This window comes from Nanorana parkeri, unplaced genomic scaffold (assembly GCF_000935625.1).
Source record: "Nanorana parkeri isolate BGI_ZX_2015 unplaced genomic scaffold, ASM93562v1 scaffold490, whole genome shotgun sequence".
NCBI lineage: Eukaryota > Metazoa > Chordata > Amphibia > Anura > Dicroglossidae > Nanorana > Nanorana parkeri.
Window position 1 is genome coordinate 118075 of NW_017306758.1, and position 18969 is coordinate 137043.

The following is an 18969-nucleotide window of genomic DNA, read 5'->3' on the forward strand; positions in this document are numbered from 1 at the left end:
AAAGAAAGAAAGAAAGAAAGAAAGAAAGAAAGAAAGAAAGAAAGAAAGAAAGAAAGAAAGAAAGAAAGAAAGAAAGAAAAGAAAGAAAGGAGAAATTCCAAATGTAAAAGCTTAAAGGACAATTATAGAAAGAGTGAAATACACTGATCTCCATAATTAGAGCCGACGTGCAAAACTGAAGCTACCACACATCAGATCTATTGATTGAGAATTGAGCGATCACATACCGCTGATCGCAAAGTTCCCGATCTTCTATCTGCCAGTCTGTGGATCTCCCCTCCTCCCTCTCTATTCCACCAGCGCTGACTGGAGGAACAGAGACAGCTGTCAATCATGCAGAGTTTTGGTTCACAGGAGGACATAAGTATTAGACATGTAAGCCGGCAAAAAATTAATTTAGTTTAGTTTTGTTTTGGATGTTTCGTTATTTCGTTTTTTGGGATTCGGGTCTGAAAGTCAATTCGCTTCAGCATTCGGATTCGTATGAATCCGAATTTCATTAAATTTCGGATGAGTTAAATGATAATTACCAACTAAAATTAATTGCGGAAAAGTGACATTACATGTTTACTTTGTTTCTCCACAGACAAAAAAAACCAGCGTGGGGTCCCCCCCAATAGGAATTTTAGGGGGAACCCCATTGCCAAAAAAGTTTTTAAAAAATGGGGTCCCCCTAAAATCCCATACCAAACTCTTAATCTGGGCAGAAGCCTGGCAGGGCAAGAAAGGGGGAAGAACGAGCGCCACTCCCCCCTCCACCATACCAGGCCACATGCTCTCGGCATTGGGAGGGTGCTATTCCAGGGGGACCCCCTGGAAAAGCCCCTTGTCCCCCTGCTGATGGGGACGAGGGCCTCTTCCCCACAACCCTGACCTGGTGGTTGTGTGGGTCTGTGGGAAGGGGGGAACTTTCTCTCTCAGGTTCGCTCCTCTGCAGGAGCGATAGCCATTCTGCTATTGGCTATTTTAAATTGCAATTGCCAATAACAGAATGGCTGTTGCCCCGCCCACTGCCTTCTGTCAATTAGCAGAGGAGCAGACTTGAAAGAAAACTTTATCTCTCAGGTCCGCTCCTCTGGGACTGACAGAAGGCAAGGGGTGGAACAATAGCCAGCTTGCTTTAAAATAGCCAATAGCAGAATGGCTGCCTCCCCCTGCCTTCTGTCAGTCCAGGAGGAGCAGACCTGAGAGATAAAGTTTTCTTTCAGGTACACTCCTCTGCTGATTGACAGAAGGCAGTGGGTGGAGCAATAGCCATTCTGTTATTGGTTATTCCAATTTAAAATAGCCAATAGCAGAATGGCTATTGCTGCTGCAGAGGAACAGACCTGAAAGAGAAAGTTTTCTTTCAGGTCCGCTCCTCTACTGATTGACAGAAGGCAGTGGGTGGAGCAACAGCCAGCCTGCAATTGGCTATTGCAATTTGAAATAGCCAACAACAGAATGGCTATTGCTCCTGCACTTGTCATTGAGTGCTGCTGCTTGGTGTCATGGTAATCAATATTTACAAATCCTCTGTTTTCCTGAACTGAACTCAATTCCATCAAGAAACCTAAATTCAGATGTTCACCAATTTACTGTGTGGCAAGTAATAGGCAACATAGTTAATTTAGGGCTGGTAATGATTAAAATTTTCGTGTTCGATTAATGGAAATTTTTTAAAATCGATTAATCGCGATTAATTATAACGCACATACAGATCCAACTACATTGGCCTATACACATACAGCACAGCAATAAAAGTAATAAAATGAACTAGGATCACACTACTCCAGCACGCTATTCATCTCACGCGCCCCACTCAATATGGCCGCCGCTTGAGTGGGGCAACTCAGAATAATAACGTGCTGGATTAGTGTGATCCTAGTTCATTTTATTACTTCATTGCTGTGCTGTATGTGTATAGGCCAATGCCTTGGTTGGCGCTCGTGCAAAAAGTTTCTTGGGCAAACTCAGCGGCCCAAGTGGCTCCATCAGCTAACGAAGGGGGGAGGAGTCCGGTGACGTCACGGGCATCGCCGTCACCTGACTCCTCCCCCTTCCCTTCGTTAGCCGTCACGGACGTCGACGTCACCAGACTCCTCCCCCCTTCCCTTCGTTAGCTGACGGAGCCAGAAGGGGGGAGGAGTCCGGTGACATTGATGTCCGTGACGTCACCGGATCACCAACAGTACTCCCGGAAGCCGGCGGAGAGGTGAGTGTTTTCATTAGCGATCAAAATAATTCTAATCGATCAAAAAGTTTAATGATTAATCGAGAAATTAATCTTTAATTTTCACACCCCTAAGTTAATTACTATGGGACAGTTTAGATACTTTTTATGATGTGACAGGTTTAGTTGTTACTATGTAACAGTTTAGTTACTGGTTACTATGCAACCACTTTAGTTATTTGTTGCTGCATTGCAAGTTTAGTTATTTGTTAATAATTACTAGTTACTATGTGATAAGATTAGTTGTTTATTACTATATGACGTTTAGTTTGCAGTCTTGTTTTCTAAATTCTTCAACTGAAATCAACATCAATAATTGCCAATGCAAACTAGCTCTGATTGACTGCGCACCCTGCAATCACAGACATGGTGAATACACCAGATGGCACTTGAAATTAGTGCACGTGCTGCAATCACAAGGTAGCGGCTATGAGAAGGGGCACGGCACACTGAGTGCTAACTGATTACTTACATTGGATATTTTCTGTCTATTATACAGCAGGTTGATTCTCAAATTATAGCTAATTGTTTGGTAATGTTTTTTTTTATCACATTCTATCCTGCAAAACTATAAATATATTGGTTTACAAAGGCTTACTGAAGATTATAGGCATATTGTGCCAACCAGCAAATGTCAAAACAATTATTACTACTATTCAAAAAAAAAATATCTGATCTGTCTGTCGAGATTATAGAGTTATACATGCCAAAATCAAAAGAGTTAAGTTAATTTAGCTTTTTTTTTTCTAAAGGTATTGCTATCCCCTGTATTTTAATACATTCTTTAAAGGAGTCTTCTGTTTTATCTGTACAGTTATCCTCTTTGGAAGCGCTTGATAAATAAAAGATAAAAAGGTGCCATTTCTTGTAGAATACATGTTTTCATGGCATCCCTCTTAGGGCTCATTAAGGGCCCAATCACACATATCCAGTGTGTCCCGGTGCAGATCGCACCCGGAATGCACTGAATTGCATACATGAAGCCGGGCCGCGTTCTGCGGAGGGAGGGGGCGTGTTGGTGCCATTCACATCAATGGCACCGCACCGTATCGCGAGATACAGGAATGCCCTCATGGTGCATGCATGGGCCCTCACATCACATCCAGATCATCTGCAGACCAGACCAGATTGTTTCTGGACCGAAAATGCATCCTCATGTATCCCTATGCATGTATCCCCATGCTATTTCTGTCCTCTGTTCACATCAGCTCAATCTGTTCCAGGCTAGACTAGAAAAATACTGCTTGTATCATTTTGTCTGGTCTGGAATACACTGAAACGCATACAAACAAAAGTCCATTTTAAGCTAAAAAAAAAGCAAACAATAAAAATGCTCTGAAACGTGGCAAAATCACAGTAACAATTAGGTAAAATGCAATACACTGAGTTCCAGATCTGGTCCAGAAAATGAACCTGCCCTTAGACACTGGGTGCCCTCTCAGTGTTTACCTGCTTGTAGGTGGGTGGACAGTATAAAAAGTATGCAAACATATATGTCTAGGCACCAAAAATACCCAATGATGGCATACAGTTATATGCATTAGTACCATGTGTAACTAAAGTACAATAATGGGGCCCAAATGAGTATACGTGTAATTTTTTAACACAATATCTAGGGCTGAAAGACATGACCTGCAAGTCTTATTTGAGCCTTAATTGGTGTAAATCATTGATTGATTACTTCTCTTTTGTATTCATTCATCACTCAGAAGCAACATGAGAAGCACAACCCCTTTATCACACAAAAAAGCACTTTGAAGAAAACTAATAATGTAAAATAAGCTCTAAATAAAGATTCACAACTTTAGATGTTGACACTGCAGCCTATACGGAAATTCACCTGGACTAACCTAGCAATAAACATCAAACTTATGAAAATTACATTTGGCCGGATTACTGCACTGATTCCAGCAGTAGGGTCAATGTTATTGTTTCACTGGGCTTGGCAGTGTGGTCATTTTGGTCATAGGTCATGAAAGTCTTAAATAATTATAGCTCCTCATTAGAACACATTTTTTTATCTGTGCTGTGGCATCCACTGTGTCTGAACAATTTTCCTACAGAACATTTGTCATAGCAATTATAAACTGTGCATATTTTTAGACCTGGACTACCTGTACTTCTATTTAATTGTCAGTACACGTAAGCTATGTTCTCATAAACAGAATGTCAGTAGCAGAACTTCTGATATGTGTGTCAAATTAAGAGCCTTACAGAATCACAGCTATCCTAGCAGTGGGACTAATAATGTTGGCTACACGTCGGCTTCTATATATACATATACGTTATATCACAAAATGCTGTTCTGTGGATTCAGACTGAGGCCCCATTCACACCTGACCGTTTTGTAGCGCGTCCTACGCTCGATGAACGCTCTACAAAACGGTCAAAAAAATAAATTGCATTGTAGTCAATGTTATCGTTCCCACCTGTCCGTATTTCCGCCCGTCCCGAACGCACTACAAAACGGCCCACGCATGAAATGGTCCCGGAGCGTTTTTTGCTGCGTATTGGTCCGTTTTGTAGGGCGTTTTCCATTTGTATACTGCCAAGTAGCCTTTGGAATCGCGCGACGGTCGAGCAACTTTTTTACCGCGAATCGCGGTAAAAAAAACGTGCGGCGGTCGCGCGACAGACGCGCATATTACAATACGCATAGGTGTGAATGGGGCCTTAATGATCAGCCTCCAGGACCGACAGAAATTCAGCACAAAGATGTCTAAGTAAATCTAGGAGGATTTCACCTGCATATGCAGAGAGGTCATTGGAAAGCACAGATTCAGAGCAATGGTTTTAAGGCACCTGCAGGCAGGGTTATGAGAGGGCAAAACAATATTGTCATCCAAACTTTCTGATAATATGTCACTGCGGCTTACTAATGACATCTATGTGGTGCAGCTTAGTAGCATCTTTTTTTAAAATTTAAAAGAAAAGGTGCTGGTGGAAATTTGCAACAATAATATTACTGGAAAATTTTAAAACGTCACCGCATTAACATCTTTATGTGATCAGATCTGGGATAATAGTTATGTAGTTACATAGTATTTGAGGTTGAATAAAGACACAGGTCCATCATGTTCAAACTATTGCGTGTATGTATGTGATTCTGCATGTGTATGAGTCCCTGTGTGATCTTGCTTTTAATGTACCCCTGAATGTTACTGTCTCTGAGGAAAGTGTCCACATGCCTTTTGAATGATTCAACACTCTCAGCTGATACCACTGCTTGTGACAGCGAGTTCCAGACCCTAACCGCTCTAACTGAGAAGAAGACCCTACGCCCCTTGTGCTTAAATCTTTTCTCCACCAATTTTAGGTGATGGCCTCTAGTCTTTGTTATGGAGTTTACAGTAAAAAGCTTATCGCTGATGTTGCTATCACCATTGAGCATCTTGTACATCAAAATCATGTCCCCCCTTAATTGCCTCACTTCCAGCGTGAACATATTTAAATTTAGTAACCTTGTCTCAAAGGTTTGGTCCTCCATCCCCTTAATTAGTTTAGCTGCCCTTCTGTGGACTCTTTCCAGCTCAAGGACATCCTTTCTGTGGATTGGTGACCAAAACTGAACTGCATACTCCAGATGAGGCCGAACCAGTGATCTATAAAGTGGCAAAATTATAGATTTGTCTCTACAGCACATTCCTTTTTTAATACAAGACAGTACTCTGCTTGCTTTGTTTACCGCAGCCTGGCATTGCAAGCTATTGTTCAATCTGTGGTCTACAATGACCCTCAAATTTTTTTTCCATTTCTGACTTCCCTAATGGAGTTCCCATTAATGTGTATTCCGCTTGCCTATTTTTAACCCCGAAGTGCATTACTTTACATTTATCAACATTAACCCTCATCTGCCAAATAGTTGACCACTCCCCTATATTATCCAGGTCCTCCTGAAATGTTGTAGTGTCTAAGTCCATGTCTATTACCCTCCCGATTTTAGTATCATCAGCAAACACAGAAACATGGCTATTCACGCCCTCCCTGATATCGTTAATAAAACAGGTTGAATAGTATGGGGCCTAGCACAGAACCCTGGGGCACGCCACACACGACCCTAGCCCAATCTAAAGAGCCATTTATCGATATTTTCTGGACACGGTCATGTAGCCAATTCTCTATCCATGTACACACCATTTCACCTATGCCCTTAGTTCTCAGCTTGTGTACTAAGCGATTATGTGGTACTGTGTCAAATGCTTTTGAAAAATCTAGATATACCACATCCACCAGACTCCCTCCATCCAGATCTCTACTTACCTCTTCGTAGAATGTTAGTAGGATGGTCTGGCAAGAACGGTCCTTCCTAAATCCATGCTGATTATCATTTATTATACCATTTTCATGAACAAGCTCTACTAAGTGGTCCTTTATCATTCCCTCTAACCGTTTGCATACTGTTGATGTAAGACTGACTGGTCTGTAGTTCCCTTGTTGGCATCTTGACCCTTTTTTGAGTAACGGTACTACCGTAGCTTTCCACCAGTCACTTGGTATTCTACCAGTCATTACGGAGTCTTTGAAGGTGAGGAATAATGGTCTCGCTATAACCTGGCTTCTTTAAGTACCCTGGGGTGCAGGTTATCCGGTCCTAATGCTTTATTTGCATTACGTTTTTCAAGTCTATGTTGAACCCCGGCTACATTCAACCACTGTGGTTTATTTTGCAATGGGCTACTTTCCTTCTTATTTACATTAAACCTGTCACTCTCCTGAGTGTATACTGAGGAGAAAAAAGAATTCAACACCTCGGCCCTCTCCCTGTTGTTTGTGACTGATCTCCTGTTTTCATCCTTTATTGGGCCTATCTGCTCTTTTCTTACCTTTACTGTTTATATATTGGTAGAATGTTTTGGGGTTACTTTTACTGGCTGTGGCGATATGCTTTTCCCAGTCTATTTTAGCTGCCCGAATTTTAGGTTTATATCTTTTATTACATTCTTTGTAGTTCCTGAATGCCAATGCCGTCCCTTCCATCTTATATTTTTTAAATGCCACGCTCTTGTCCTTGATGTGTTGTTTTACTGTTTTGTTTTACTGTTTTATTTAGCCATGCAGGCTTAGTTCTTGATCTTTTATTTTTGTTCCCCAATGGCATGCACTTGGTAATAGCTATATGTACTGTATGCTTAAAACAATCCCACTTCTCTTCAGTGTTTAGTGTGAGAAATAAGGTGTCCCATTCGGTGTCGCATACTAGCTGGTGCAGCTTATCAAAGTTTGCCTTTCTGAAGTTTAGTGTTCTTGTTCGACCAACACACTTCTCTTTTCTGTACCCCATATTAAAAGTAATCGCATTGTGATCACTATTACCCAATGCATCCCTAATCGCTAGGTCCCCAACAAGGTCCGCATTATTGGAAATTATTAAATCTAGTATTGCATTTTTCCTAGTTGGGACCTTAACCATTTGATCCATGAAATTGTCCTGCAATAGGATCAGAAAATGGCCCGCCTTTATTGAATGAGAGGTTCCATTAAACCAATCGATGTCCGGATAATTAAAGTCACCCTTTACAACAACATTTCCTGCTTCCCAGCTATTTCAATTTGGGAGTGTAGGTGAGTCTCCTCCTCTTCCCCTATATTCGGGGGTTTATAACACACACCCACAATTAGTTTACGACTAGCATCAGTCTTATCTAGTTCTAGCCACAAGGACTCTACACCATTGCGACTCTCTGCCATGATATCATCCCGTATGTGCACAGTTAGATTATTTTTAACATACATGCATACCCCCCCCTTCTCCCAACCCTGTCCCTCCTGAGCAGGTTGTACCCTTCTATATTGATAGCCCAGTCATGTGTGCTGTCTAGCCAAGTTTCAGCTAATCCCACTATATCGAAGCCCTCTTCGAGTAGCATAACTTCGAGCTCCTCTAGTTTGTTTGCTAGACATCTAGCATTGGTGTACATACATTTGAATTTGGTGCTAGTTTGGGTTACATTTTACTAATTTCTGGCCCGCCACTATTTTTTTAATTGGACCCTGGTATTGGTGATACCTTACTAATATGATTAATCGGAGCGATTTAATTGACTATATTGACTATATTGACTGGAGTGAGCCCTCTGCCTCCCCCCCACTTGTATTACTGCCCTCTGTATTAATTGCCCCTGTAGTTACTTGTTCTATATTATCTAGTTTAAAAGCTCCTCCAATCTTGTAACCATTTTTCCCCCCCAAAAGTGCTGCACCTTCCCTATCTCTTTACAGTTTTTCATTGAAGCACTGTGTGTTGAAAAGTAATGGCAAGAAGATATAAAAGAACCTTATATCAACGGATGTTTGAAATTAAATAGCATATGTTAGGCTGGAATGCCATACTTTATTAACTGTTCATCAAATAGTCAGTCAATGGGCAAACATGAGGACAGATAATAGAAAACTGGGTGCAAATTAGGACAAAAGGACAACAGAGCCTGAAGATGAAAGAATTATTAGACAAGTATTAAGAATTAGATGGATGACCTCTGGTCAAATTAAAAATTGCTTATTTGACGCTTTACTTGTTGACTTGGCTCCAAGATGCTGTATTTATGCCCAGCAATGTTTGTGATATAATAGGCATAACCACTATTGTAAATGGGCACAAAGACAGAATTACTAGATTACAGAAGTAGGAATTACTAAAGAAACCATCCAACACCTTTTCAATTGAATGTGGAACGGCAAAAAATCAGAACAATGCACATGGAGACCACACCTCTTCATGATTTTCAATAAATAATTTTAAATGAAATGGCTTAAACCATTTAAAATATCATGTTTTTATTTTATGATATTCAGTTGAACCTGTAAACTCTGTAAATGCTGCAGTTTCCAATTCCACTATTGTAGTTTGGTGCATGCCATGGGCAAACGATTTAAAGGTAAAGTCCACCAATAAAAAATGCACACATATTAATTAAAACAAAATTTTTTGCGTTGGAGCCAGTAAAGCATTGAAGCTGTGATGACATCACTGCACTTGTATTGCATTGAGAAATACATGTTCCTCTGCTATTTTGGCAGACAGGACTAGTAATTTCTCTATTCATAGATCTTGTCAAATAATCTGTGAATGGATGATGCAGCTGTGCAGGCAGAACCACACACAGCTGAGCAGGCAGAACCACACATAGCTGAGCTGGATAAAAAAATGGAATGAGTCTGCAGGAAGAAGAACCCCACAAAGGGGAGTGATGGAGTGGGATGGGGGTAGAAGGTTGCAATGTGGCCCTGTTTCAGGTCACACCCTGAATATGGGTGTAACATGAAACATAGTATAAAAGGTAAACTTAGACTTTAAACTAAAATACTGTATTGAATTTTGGTAAAAAGTACTATATATTACATAGATATAAATAAATTAGCTTTTAGAAAACCTGTGCAAATAAAGCTCTATCTAGAGTTTTAAAGCACTTTCAAAATAAAATAACCTTGTAGCTACAGAGCAGGAGCTTTCTGGTGCTTCATCTTATAGTGACACTAAACTCAGGAGTTAAATCTTAAAAATGCATTCAAGTACCTTAACTGTTATTTGTGTATCTCTTGGCTGTAGATCCACAAACCATTTCTAAATTTGTGCTGACACTGTCCGTACTTCTGGAGGGTGGCTACTTTTGTTCCCCATAGTCCATCTCTGTGTTGTTTTTGGTCCCTGTGTGTGTTGTAAAGTAGCCACTGGCTCCACGCTTGCATCTGTGATGAACTGCAATCGCAATACAAATTAGTAAACTAAACATAAGATTGTAGTCCATCGCGGGAACGAACTTGGAGCTGGTGGCTACTTTGCAACACACACAGGGAACCATGGGGAACAAAAGTAGCCACCCTCCAGAAAGAAGGACTGTGTCTGCATGAATTCAGATATGATTTGAGGATCTACAGCTGAGTGATAAACAAATTAGATATATCTTTGTTAATAGTTGAGGTACATGAATGCATTTTTAAGATTTAACTCCTAAATTTAGTGTGACTTCATTAGGGACCTTTGCCATTGCTCTTGCTATCCCCATGCATGTGCAGTTTGTTGTAAGCCCTTTATTGCTTCCTCTCTCATGTCACAACTCAATAGAAATCTCTAGCAGCTGTAAAAACTTGGAAATCAGATTTTTTTAAAGTGAAGTCAGTTCTTACACATTACTATTATTATTATTATTATACAGGATTTATGTAGCAGACAAGATGTTTAGATGGTCAAAAAGAGAATGCTGCTGCTGAAAGGGAAGATGGTCACCATCTACCTGCCCCTGTCCCACTGCACCTCAGCCTAACCTGGCTGCAAGTAAAACAAATAAAAAGGAGAATGGTCGATAGAGCCATTTGCAGTGATCAGGGGATTTACTAAAAATGATAGCGCAGATACAACAGGCATCACCAAATGCATAGCAAGCATTAAGGCTTTTATTTTGCATTTAAGCTTTTATTTTCAAAAAACATCCCCTGATCACTGCAAATGGCTCCATAGACCATTCACCTGATCGTTTTTTACACTGGATACAAACAACATTATCAGTCTTTTCCCAATTATTTGGAACAATTTTTTCTCAGCCAATAGAAAAAATTATAATTCAAGCCAAAGGGAAATGGAAAGATAAAGCAAGTTAAAGCGCAATGAAGTAAAATGCATTTTTACAGCTATTGTCTTGAGATTGCTACAGAGCTGTGGCATGAGGGAGGGAGCAATACTGAGCTTACAAACAGCCTCTATGCACAGGAACGTTTAGATGGAATAGCAAGAGGAATGGCATGGTTTACTTCAAAGATCATGTCTGCTGCTCAAATGTGCTGTGGTAGCTTAAAACAACCTACAAGATACTACCTCTGCCATCTCAAAAAACTTAATTGGTGCCTTTGCTACTTTACAGAAGACCAGCAGGTGCATTGGAGCATGTCTAGCCATAAGCTGTGTCTCAGTTCTGTAAGTAGAACCTAAAGGGATGTCAAAGGGATGAAAAACTCAGAGTTTGTATTATTTTTGGTCAAACAGGGGATAGAGGAGAAAAGGTGAACTTGCTGTAAGAGGTTAGGCCTGCTTTAAGGCTAGTCCTATCTTCTGTGAGTTTTTAAACCTGTTGAAAGTTTCAGTATGTACTGTATACATGACAGAGAACATAAAAAACTACAATATAACAAAAACATTTCAAATATATTTTTACAAGGCCAGAGTACTCCAAAAAGACTTACTTCATCCTCATAAACAGCCATGCCCCTTACTGATCCAGTTGTTCCAGCACGCTTCATCTAAAGAGAAAAATGCAAATTAATTTGTAATCAACAGTCAGTTCTGAGAAATGAAACTGGTGGCATTATCATTCATGTTTCTTTCCAAAAGTGATTCACATCTACATAAGACAAGTAACCTGCCATATACAGCTGTGTGCTCCATATTCACAATCACCCTAGGCATTTAATTTACAGTACCTCACTTCTTGTTACTAATCTAGGCCTGACCAAAATTGTAATTATAATTTAATAAACAACCTTATTACAAGCCATTAATTGTGTTTACTAATGAAGCTCATGTTACAAAATAGTAACTTACGTATTTAAATCCACATGTTACATATGTATATTTGTGTTTCTCACCTAAACAAAAGCATAACTCAAAGGATCAGATACACCTAGTAGAAGGATAAGTTAACAATAATAGAGGATCTCATGCACATAGTATGTACCGGTATGACTCGCTCCAAGCACACATTGAAGTTCTTTTTCTGATTGGGTTTTAGCTTCTTCAGAGAGAATCGGGTCTCACCAATGAACTCATTGTGTCCAAACTTGTCTTCATCACAAACAGATATTCTAAAGAATGATATACATTATAATTTACATATCATTTAATTTTCATTTCGCTGAATTATTAAACTCTGTGTCATGTAGAGGCATGTTGCACATTTTTATGCTTCCATGCCTTGCAGTAAAAACTAACAATTATGTTATGAATTGTTAGGCTTTACAGTATATTCTACTAGTTTCTTATATTTTTTGAAAGCTCCACTAATAAGATTTGCACTGCACTCCAAAAGTAATGGGATCTCCAAACAACTTGTTTGCGGCACCTCTTTTAACACACTGGGTTTCCAAGTACAGCATCCCAAGTGTAAACAATCCATCAGTGCCAAGGACACTGAAGACTGAGCAATCCAATATAATAAAATAAACAGATCTGGCTATATCACAATTATCACAATACTAGATCTGAGAAGCAGATGGTGCTGCAGAAAATGTCTGTAGCTGCACCGCCTAGTTCAGCAGGTGGGAACTTTGAGGGGGAGATTAATAACAGTTTTAGTTCATAGATCATTCACAAATAGGGAATGTTCATTTTAATAAAAACTGTCGGGTAGAAACAAGGAATACTGATCATTATACCAATAAAATCATTATTGTAATTAATATAATCATTTGCAAGCAGCACTGGCTTAACAAGGACTCATGCTAAATCCAAAAAAGCATTTTCATTTCATTGCTGGCAAACAAAATGTCTTACCTCAAAGTCTTTCTCTGCAACTCTTCATCCGTGATGCCATGATACACAAGGCTCTCGTTCCATATTGGATTACGAGTATTTCTTAATGTTTTAGTTCGCAATTTGTTTGCCTGGAGACATAGAAAAAAACAAACTATGCTATTTGTCAATTTACATTGTGTAGCATTTTAAACAAAGTTCAATAGAATAATTAAAAAAATTGTGCACTGTGAGAAAACATCAATATAGTAAAGCATATTATGCAATGGAACTGAGCAAATATGAATGATGCACAGTGTACTCCTAAAAACATCTGCCACATGCTGGAACATTTGAAAGATGAACGATTTAGTAATAGGTACGCTACAGGCATTGTGAAAATGGTATGTTTAAAGAATGATTCCAACCAACCCTGAATACTTTAGGGAACAGTGGTAGAAAAAAAAACTGTAGCTCAGGTCGTATAGTGATAACACTACGGTGACAAAGCAAGGATAATTAGTAGGGGAGGGAGGTTACACATACACACTTATGTTTCCAGATAATCTCATTAGAAATGTGTTTATACTTTGTACAGGTATCATTTATAATACAGTCCAGCAAGTGGAAATAATAAGTATGCGTTATGAGAACTGAATATTGAGGCTGACAATATACCATCTAGTCACAGAAAATGTTTTCCCAGCTATGTGTTCCTTTTCTTTATCCCCTGACAAATGATTATGGAAAATGAACAGCTATCAATTTTCTATGATTTGGATATTACCTTGCTGGCACCAGGTAGGAGATGAAGCTTCACATATGGATCTGCTAAACCATTTGAGTCCATAGGCTTTAAACCCTAGAAGGCGCATTCAAAAAAGAAGAAAACTTTAAATATTTTGCCAATATAATTTGCTTTTGTGTCAAATTCATGTGATCCAACATTTGTTACTGCATAATATTTTAGGTGAGGGAACTAACACATGGATATCAGAATATTTTCTTGCAGCAAAAATGCAAATTCAAAATCCTGAGCTTACAAACAGCCTGGTAACATAGAGGCTGCCTCTGAAGATGCAGGATCCAGGGATATCTTCATTCATGTTTTACTACTGAGTGAGCCACAGACCAGGAACAAGCATGTAGGTTAAGTAGTGCAAGTTCACTGGCTACAAACATGTTGCAGGTCAGTGCCTCACTATAATGTATGGAAATTTTGAGAATCATAGCCCTGGAGGTCTTAATTTCAAAGCAAGGAGGCAAAAGTATCTATCATTTCTTAAGGGTTACCTTTAAGACATGTAATTAAATCTGCAGAACCTAGCCCTGTCAGCTAGCACAAGGAAGTTGATTCTATCACCTAAGCAGAGACCAAACTGTGCAGGTGTGCCCTGGTGCTGGGTTACAGCTCTATAACTGCAAATATCTGAAAAATGAAATCTTCTGGTAAACAAAAAATAGATTTTAGTTAGATTTATTTTGCAAGGCCAAAATGGCCTAGGTTCTTAGTTGCTTCTTTTTGGTGGGTTTGGTACACACCTGTTCATACACAGGCCCTATGTATGTTGCTGTAACTTTAACCCCCCACCTCTCCCTTTACAAATGCCCTGTTAGTATGGATAAAATGTACCGTTAAAAAATGATACTTGCCTTACCCCCATCTTCCAAATTGCTGGGCTTGGCATCATCTGTGAACTGGGACAGGGCCTAACAATGTTTGCGGATTTTGCATTTTACTGCAAGGTCTGTTTTGAGGAGCATACATATTGCTATACATCCAAGTGTTGGTACTCCTATGGATTACATAAGTGACCACAATGTACAGAAGCACCTTGATGCTGAGCGGTGTTCCTGTGTATGCACGCATTCATTCAAACTGAGACCCTAGTTGTCATTAAAACATTACAAACTAGTTTAATCAGATTGCTTTTGACGACTTACAGGGCTGAGTGAAGGTGAATCATTGCAACATGTATATAGCTTAAGTGAAGCAAAATTGAAGATACAACGATTGGCTATCCAATAAGGGTCAGTTAGCACAGTTTAACATAATTAAGTAATTAGAAAAGAAAATAACTTTAGCATATAACTCCCATTTACAACTTTTGCACATTTGACAAAACCTAGACAACCTCCATTTCTCTTGCTTCAATTAGTTGCAAGGACTCACACCTTAAATGGCTATTAAGCCAGCCATATCCATAAAAGTCTCTATTTTTTACTTTTGAGTCGCAGGGAAATTAAAACCTGAATGACCAGACCAAATTTTGTACCTACGGTATGCACCGGTTTATTCAACAATAACTGCTTTGCACACCAACTTGATTTTCACACCATTTTAGCAAATGTGGAACCTACAGTTGGTAATCTTTTTTTTTTATTAGCCTTTACACATTTTGTAAAAAATTATAAATATATACGTACATAACCAGTCATGCATGGTACGACTACTAGTCTCTTGTACTGTTTGCTTTCCCCTTTCTGTATTATATAAAGGAAAACACTTGATTGCTGAAAAAAACCCTTTGATTGCTGAAAAAAACCCTTTTAAGTTTTGTGTAGTAGGGTTAAGAGATTAAATTTTTTCAACACCTCTATGCTGGTGGTTTTCCGCAGTAGTGCGGGGTGTGTCAGATCTACAAACTTTGTCCACCAAAGAATCCCTGAGAAAGTCAATAACACTTAATGAGAATGAAAAAATGCATTTGTGCATGACATTTATTTTGTTGCCTCAACTGGGAGCATTCACTAGTGACATTATCATGTTCAGACCTGCGGATGACGAAATGTGAGACTGAGGACTATTAAGTACACTCAGGTTACAGAAGTTCTGTTCACTGTTGATTTTATTTATCAAGGTGTCAGAGATAAAAATGACCCGGGTTGCTTCTTCGCACTTGATCAGATTCCAACTTGTCATTTGCAGAGTGAAAGTTTGTATTTAATATTTTGCTTTGAAATAACACAGGCAGTTTTAGTTTCAAATACGTCACATCATATCTGATATATGGCATTAAAGTGTACTGTATGTAAAGCCAGACCTTTTTTTAGTGTTAGATTGTAGGGAAAGATTAGAACCCCAGTCAGATTTTCATTGCCGTCTCTGGCCCTGCTAAGTAGATACACTATCTCTACATGTTCTGTTGACCACTGCCACCACTGATGGCAAATCAAAAATTGTATAGTTGTCACCAGAACAGGAGTGGTCTATGGGCTGTCTGTTCGCTGACAACTGTCTAACAGAGGAATTCCACTTTGTAACGATTTCTTTCTACTTTGTTATTTTCCAGACAGGAAGTGTACGGATTCCTCCCAATGGGAAACAAACAGAAAAAAATGAGAAAGGATTTAACTGTGTTCCCTACTCTATCCAAAACTAAAAAAAGTTTTGGCTATACATACACTTTAAAGTACCACTGTAAAAAAGACTGCCTAAAGGTGAAATTATGACCAGGCTATAGACATTTAAAAATGTACATGTTCTTAACAAGAGGTAAATATGCTTTAAAATAGGCTCTCACTGACCTCTGTAGCACCAGACACTGCTGAGCAATTTATCCTCAAATTTGACATCTGCTCTGTGTTTACATTAGTGATTAAAAGCCTGGAAGGTTTTCAAGCCGCTGCTTGGAGGGAGAGCAAAAGGAGCAGGGCTGCCCAAGAGAAGGGCTTCAATGATTCTCTTTTGAATTCTGAGGAAACCGTGAAGGCTTGTTTAAAGCATATTCACTGCTTGTTATGAATACTGTTTGTAAGTTCTTTGATTGGCCACATGTGCAGTAAAGGTGTTGTTCATGTATTAAGTGCAGTTTCAATACTAGTTTCCACTTGTATTGAAACTGCTCTTCTAATGTCTACAGCTACTAAGAGTAAACCTGTGGCCAGTCTATGGCAATATTCTCTTTAACAAAATGCAAGCATTTAAAGGGGGTGCCGTGATAAGCACTAGATACTTGGTTTTGGTGCCCATGGCTAAAAAGCATAAATATGTCACTTATACCTCATTGTTGCCACAGTACGACATATGATGACGGCAGCAGCAGGGACCTGTGATTTGGGGCGGGAGTAAGGCTAAATGTGTTCCCTCCACCCCCAACATGCATTTGCTGAATGTACCCAGAAGCGACGATGTTTGGAAATTGTGAATTGTGGTTGGGAATAAAGCTGATAAAGCATGATCTGTGCTTGATCAGCTAAAGTGAAGTACAGTGAAGTTAGTGCTGTGAGTGTAAGTTAAAAAAAAAGTCAATTTAATCAGACATAACGTCACAAACGAAAGAACCAACGTTTCGGGGCCGCACAGGATCCCTTCATCAAGGTGATAATGTGATAATAATAATGTGATAATTAGGTCACATTATCACCTGGATGAAGGGACCCTGTGTGGCCCCCGAAACGTTGGTTGTTTCGTTTGTGACATTATGTCCGATTAAATCGACGTTTACTATTTGAAAACTACTTATTTAGTACTGGTGATTCCTGTTTTCTACTGTTGATGTGCATGGTGCCATCCGTGATTGTCACTGCAAGCACCATTATTACCATTTGGGCTGGGAACGCTGTAAGGAGTGCAGAGGGACTCTCTATTCTCTTTAAAACAAGGTTTAATAAAAGAAATGTAAAAACACCACAAAATGTTTCAAAGTCCCAAACGTTAAATGTGCCACAGGGAGCAATAATTGTAGGCCAATTTTTCCCAGTTAACTCTAAATTGATGACCTGTTGAAGCTTTAAAAAATCTGCCTACAGGCAATTTTGGGTACCATAGTTTTCTACCATTTCTTGGGCACATGCAGTTTTAAAGCTTGACATGTTATTTTTATGTGGTTCCCAAATTACCAATTGCATTTCTAAATTCTCCTTTCATTGCAATCTGCATTATGCCCAGCAAGCACACAACTGCTACTGCCCAGATGTTCAGGTAATGATGGAAAACAATGTGTTGAATTGACAGAAAAAGAAAATGTATTGTCACAAAAAAACTCTATGTGACACTTGCAGTTATTCCTGTCACAGTTAACAGGATCACTTGGTGTTGATAGAGGGCGAGCACAACACCCACATGTTGTGTAAATTGCACAGCCTTGTTAATTAACAGGTCGACATTACCAAAATAGGGCCTCAAGGCATAACAAAATAAAATCTGAGGACCAGAAATAGGGTATTCCTAGGTAAACACCAGAGTTTGTTTAAGTCTTTGTGTCCAGTCATACTACATAGCACAAATATAAACCTCTTCAAGAGGAAAAGAAGTTTGGACATAAGCGTGCGCACAGGGTGTGCCAGGTGTGAGCATACCAAAGAGCACAACACCAAAACAGCGGGCGCCATGTTTTTAGTCGCTGAGCCAGTAAATAGATCACAAAGATTTATCTGTGACCAGTTCAATGATACAGCAGCACTTGCCACTTACATTGCTCACATAATGGCTGCAGTCCTGGATGCCTGGGAAGATGTGAGGAAGCATAGCTGCAGTTTCCCAGGCTTCCTATCCAATGAGGAAGCCGTGCAGGTGGTCACATGAACACTTGCCAAGCTCCCTGCTTCATTACTGCACTCTTGCTGGAAGAGGTAAGGGAGAGTTTAAGAAATGGGATTCCGGGATGCTTCAGATCTGTGTATTATATATACACATATACACACACATATACACACACACACATATAGGGATGCACCGATATATATATCGGCCGCTGAAACATATCGGCCAAAAATGGCACTTCTGGCTAGATGCCGAAAGTGCCATTTTCCTGCCGATACATCTGCGCATCCGTGATTTCTTTCCTCCCCGCTGGGTGCTGCTCTGTGTCCCAGTGTGAATGAGAGAAAGTGACAGCCGTCCGAGCTCTGCAGGACAACAGCGCTGTGAGTGGGCGGTGTCTCTCCTCCCACATCGCTCGGCCGCCTATCACAGTGCGGCAGAGCGGTGTGGGGGCGGAGAAAGCCCTGTCACAGGAGGCTGGGCTCTCCTCTCGCACCGCTCACTCAGCCTCCTTTGACATTATGTGTCAGAGAGGAGAGAAGGCTACAAACACTCAGCGATCGGTGAGGACATGGCATGGTTAATATATCCTCAATTATGAATGAATGGGAGTGATCTATATCCACTCCTGTTCATTCATAATTGTGGTTATAGTATCAATGATTCCTGTTCATTGATAACGGGGGATACAGAAAAAGAGATTGAGGACTCTGTGTTCTCAATCTCTTTTTCTATTTTAAAAGGGAAATATCAGGGGTTTGTTTAGACCCCTAATATTTCCCCAAAGCCCCTAAAGTAAAGTTAAAAATAAAAATATTAAATAAAAAATGAATT

At 39.7% G+C, this 18969-nt stretch overlaps 1 protein-coding gene across 1 annotated transcript in view; it reads right to left on the reverse strand.

Annotated features, from left to right (window-relative positions):
- Window positions 1–18969, reverse strand: part of RPH3A (rabphilin 3A) — a 161341-nt gene that overhangs the window by 21635 nt on the left and 120737 nt on the right. Inside the window, exons 13-16 of the mRNA XM_018560946.1 lie at window positions 13438–13512; window positions 12693–12802; window positions 11878–12004; window positions 11387–11443 (exon numbers count right to left, since the gene is read on the reverse strand). Coding sequence (XP_018416448.1) covers window positions 11387–11443; window positions 11878–12004; window positions 12693–12802; window positions 13438–13512 — 369 coding nt within the window. The remainder of the gene's footprint in view (window positions 1–11386; window positions 11444–11877; window positions 12005–12692; window positions 12803–13437; window positions 13513–18969) is intronic.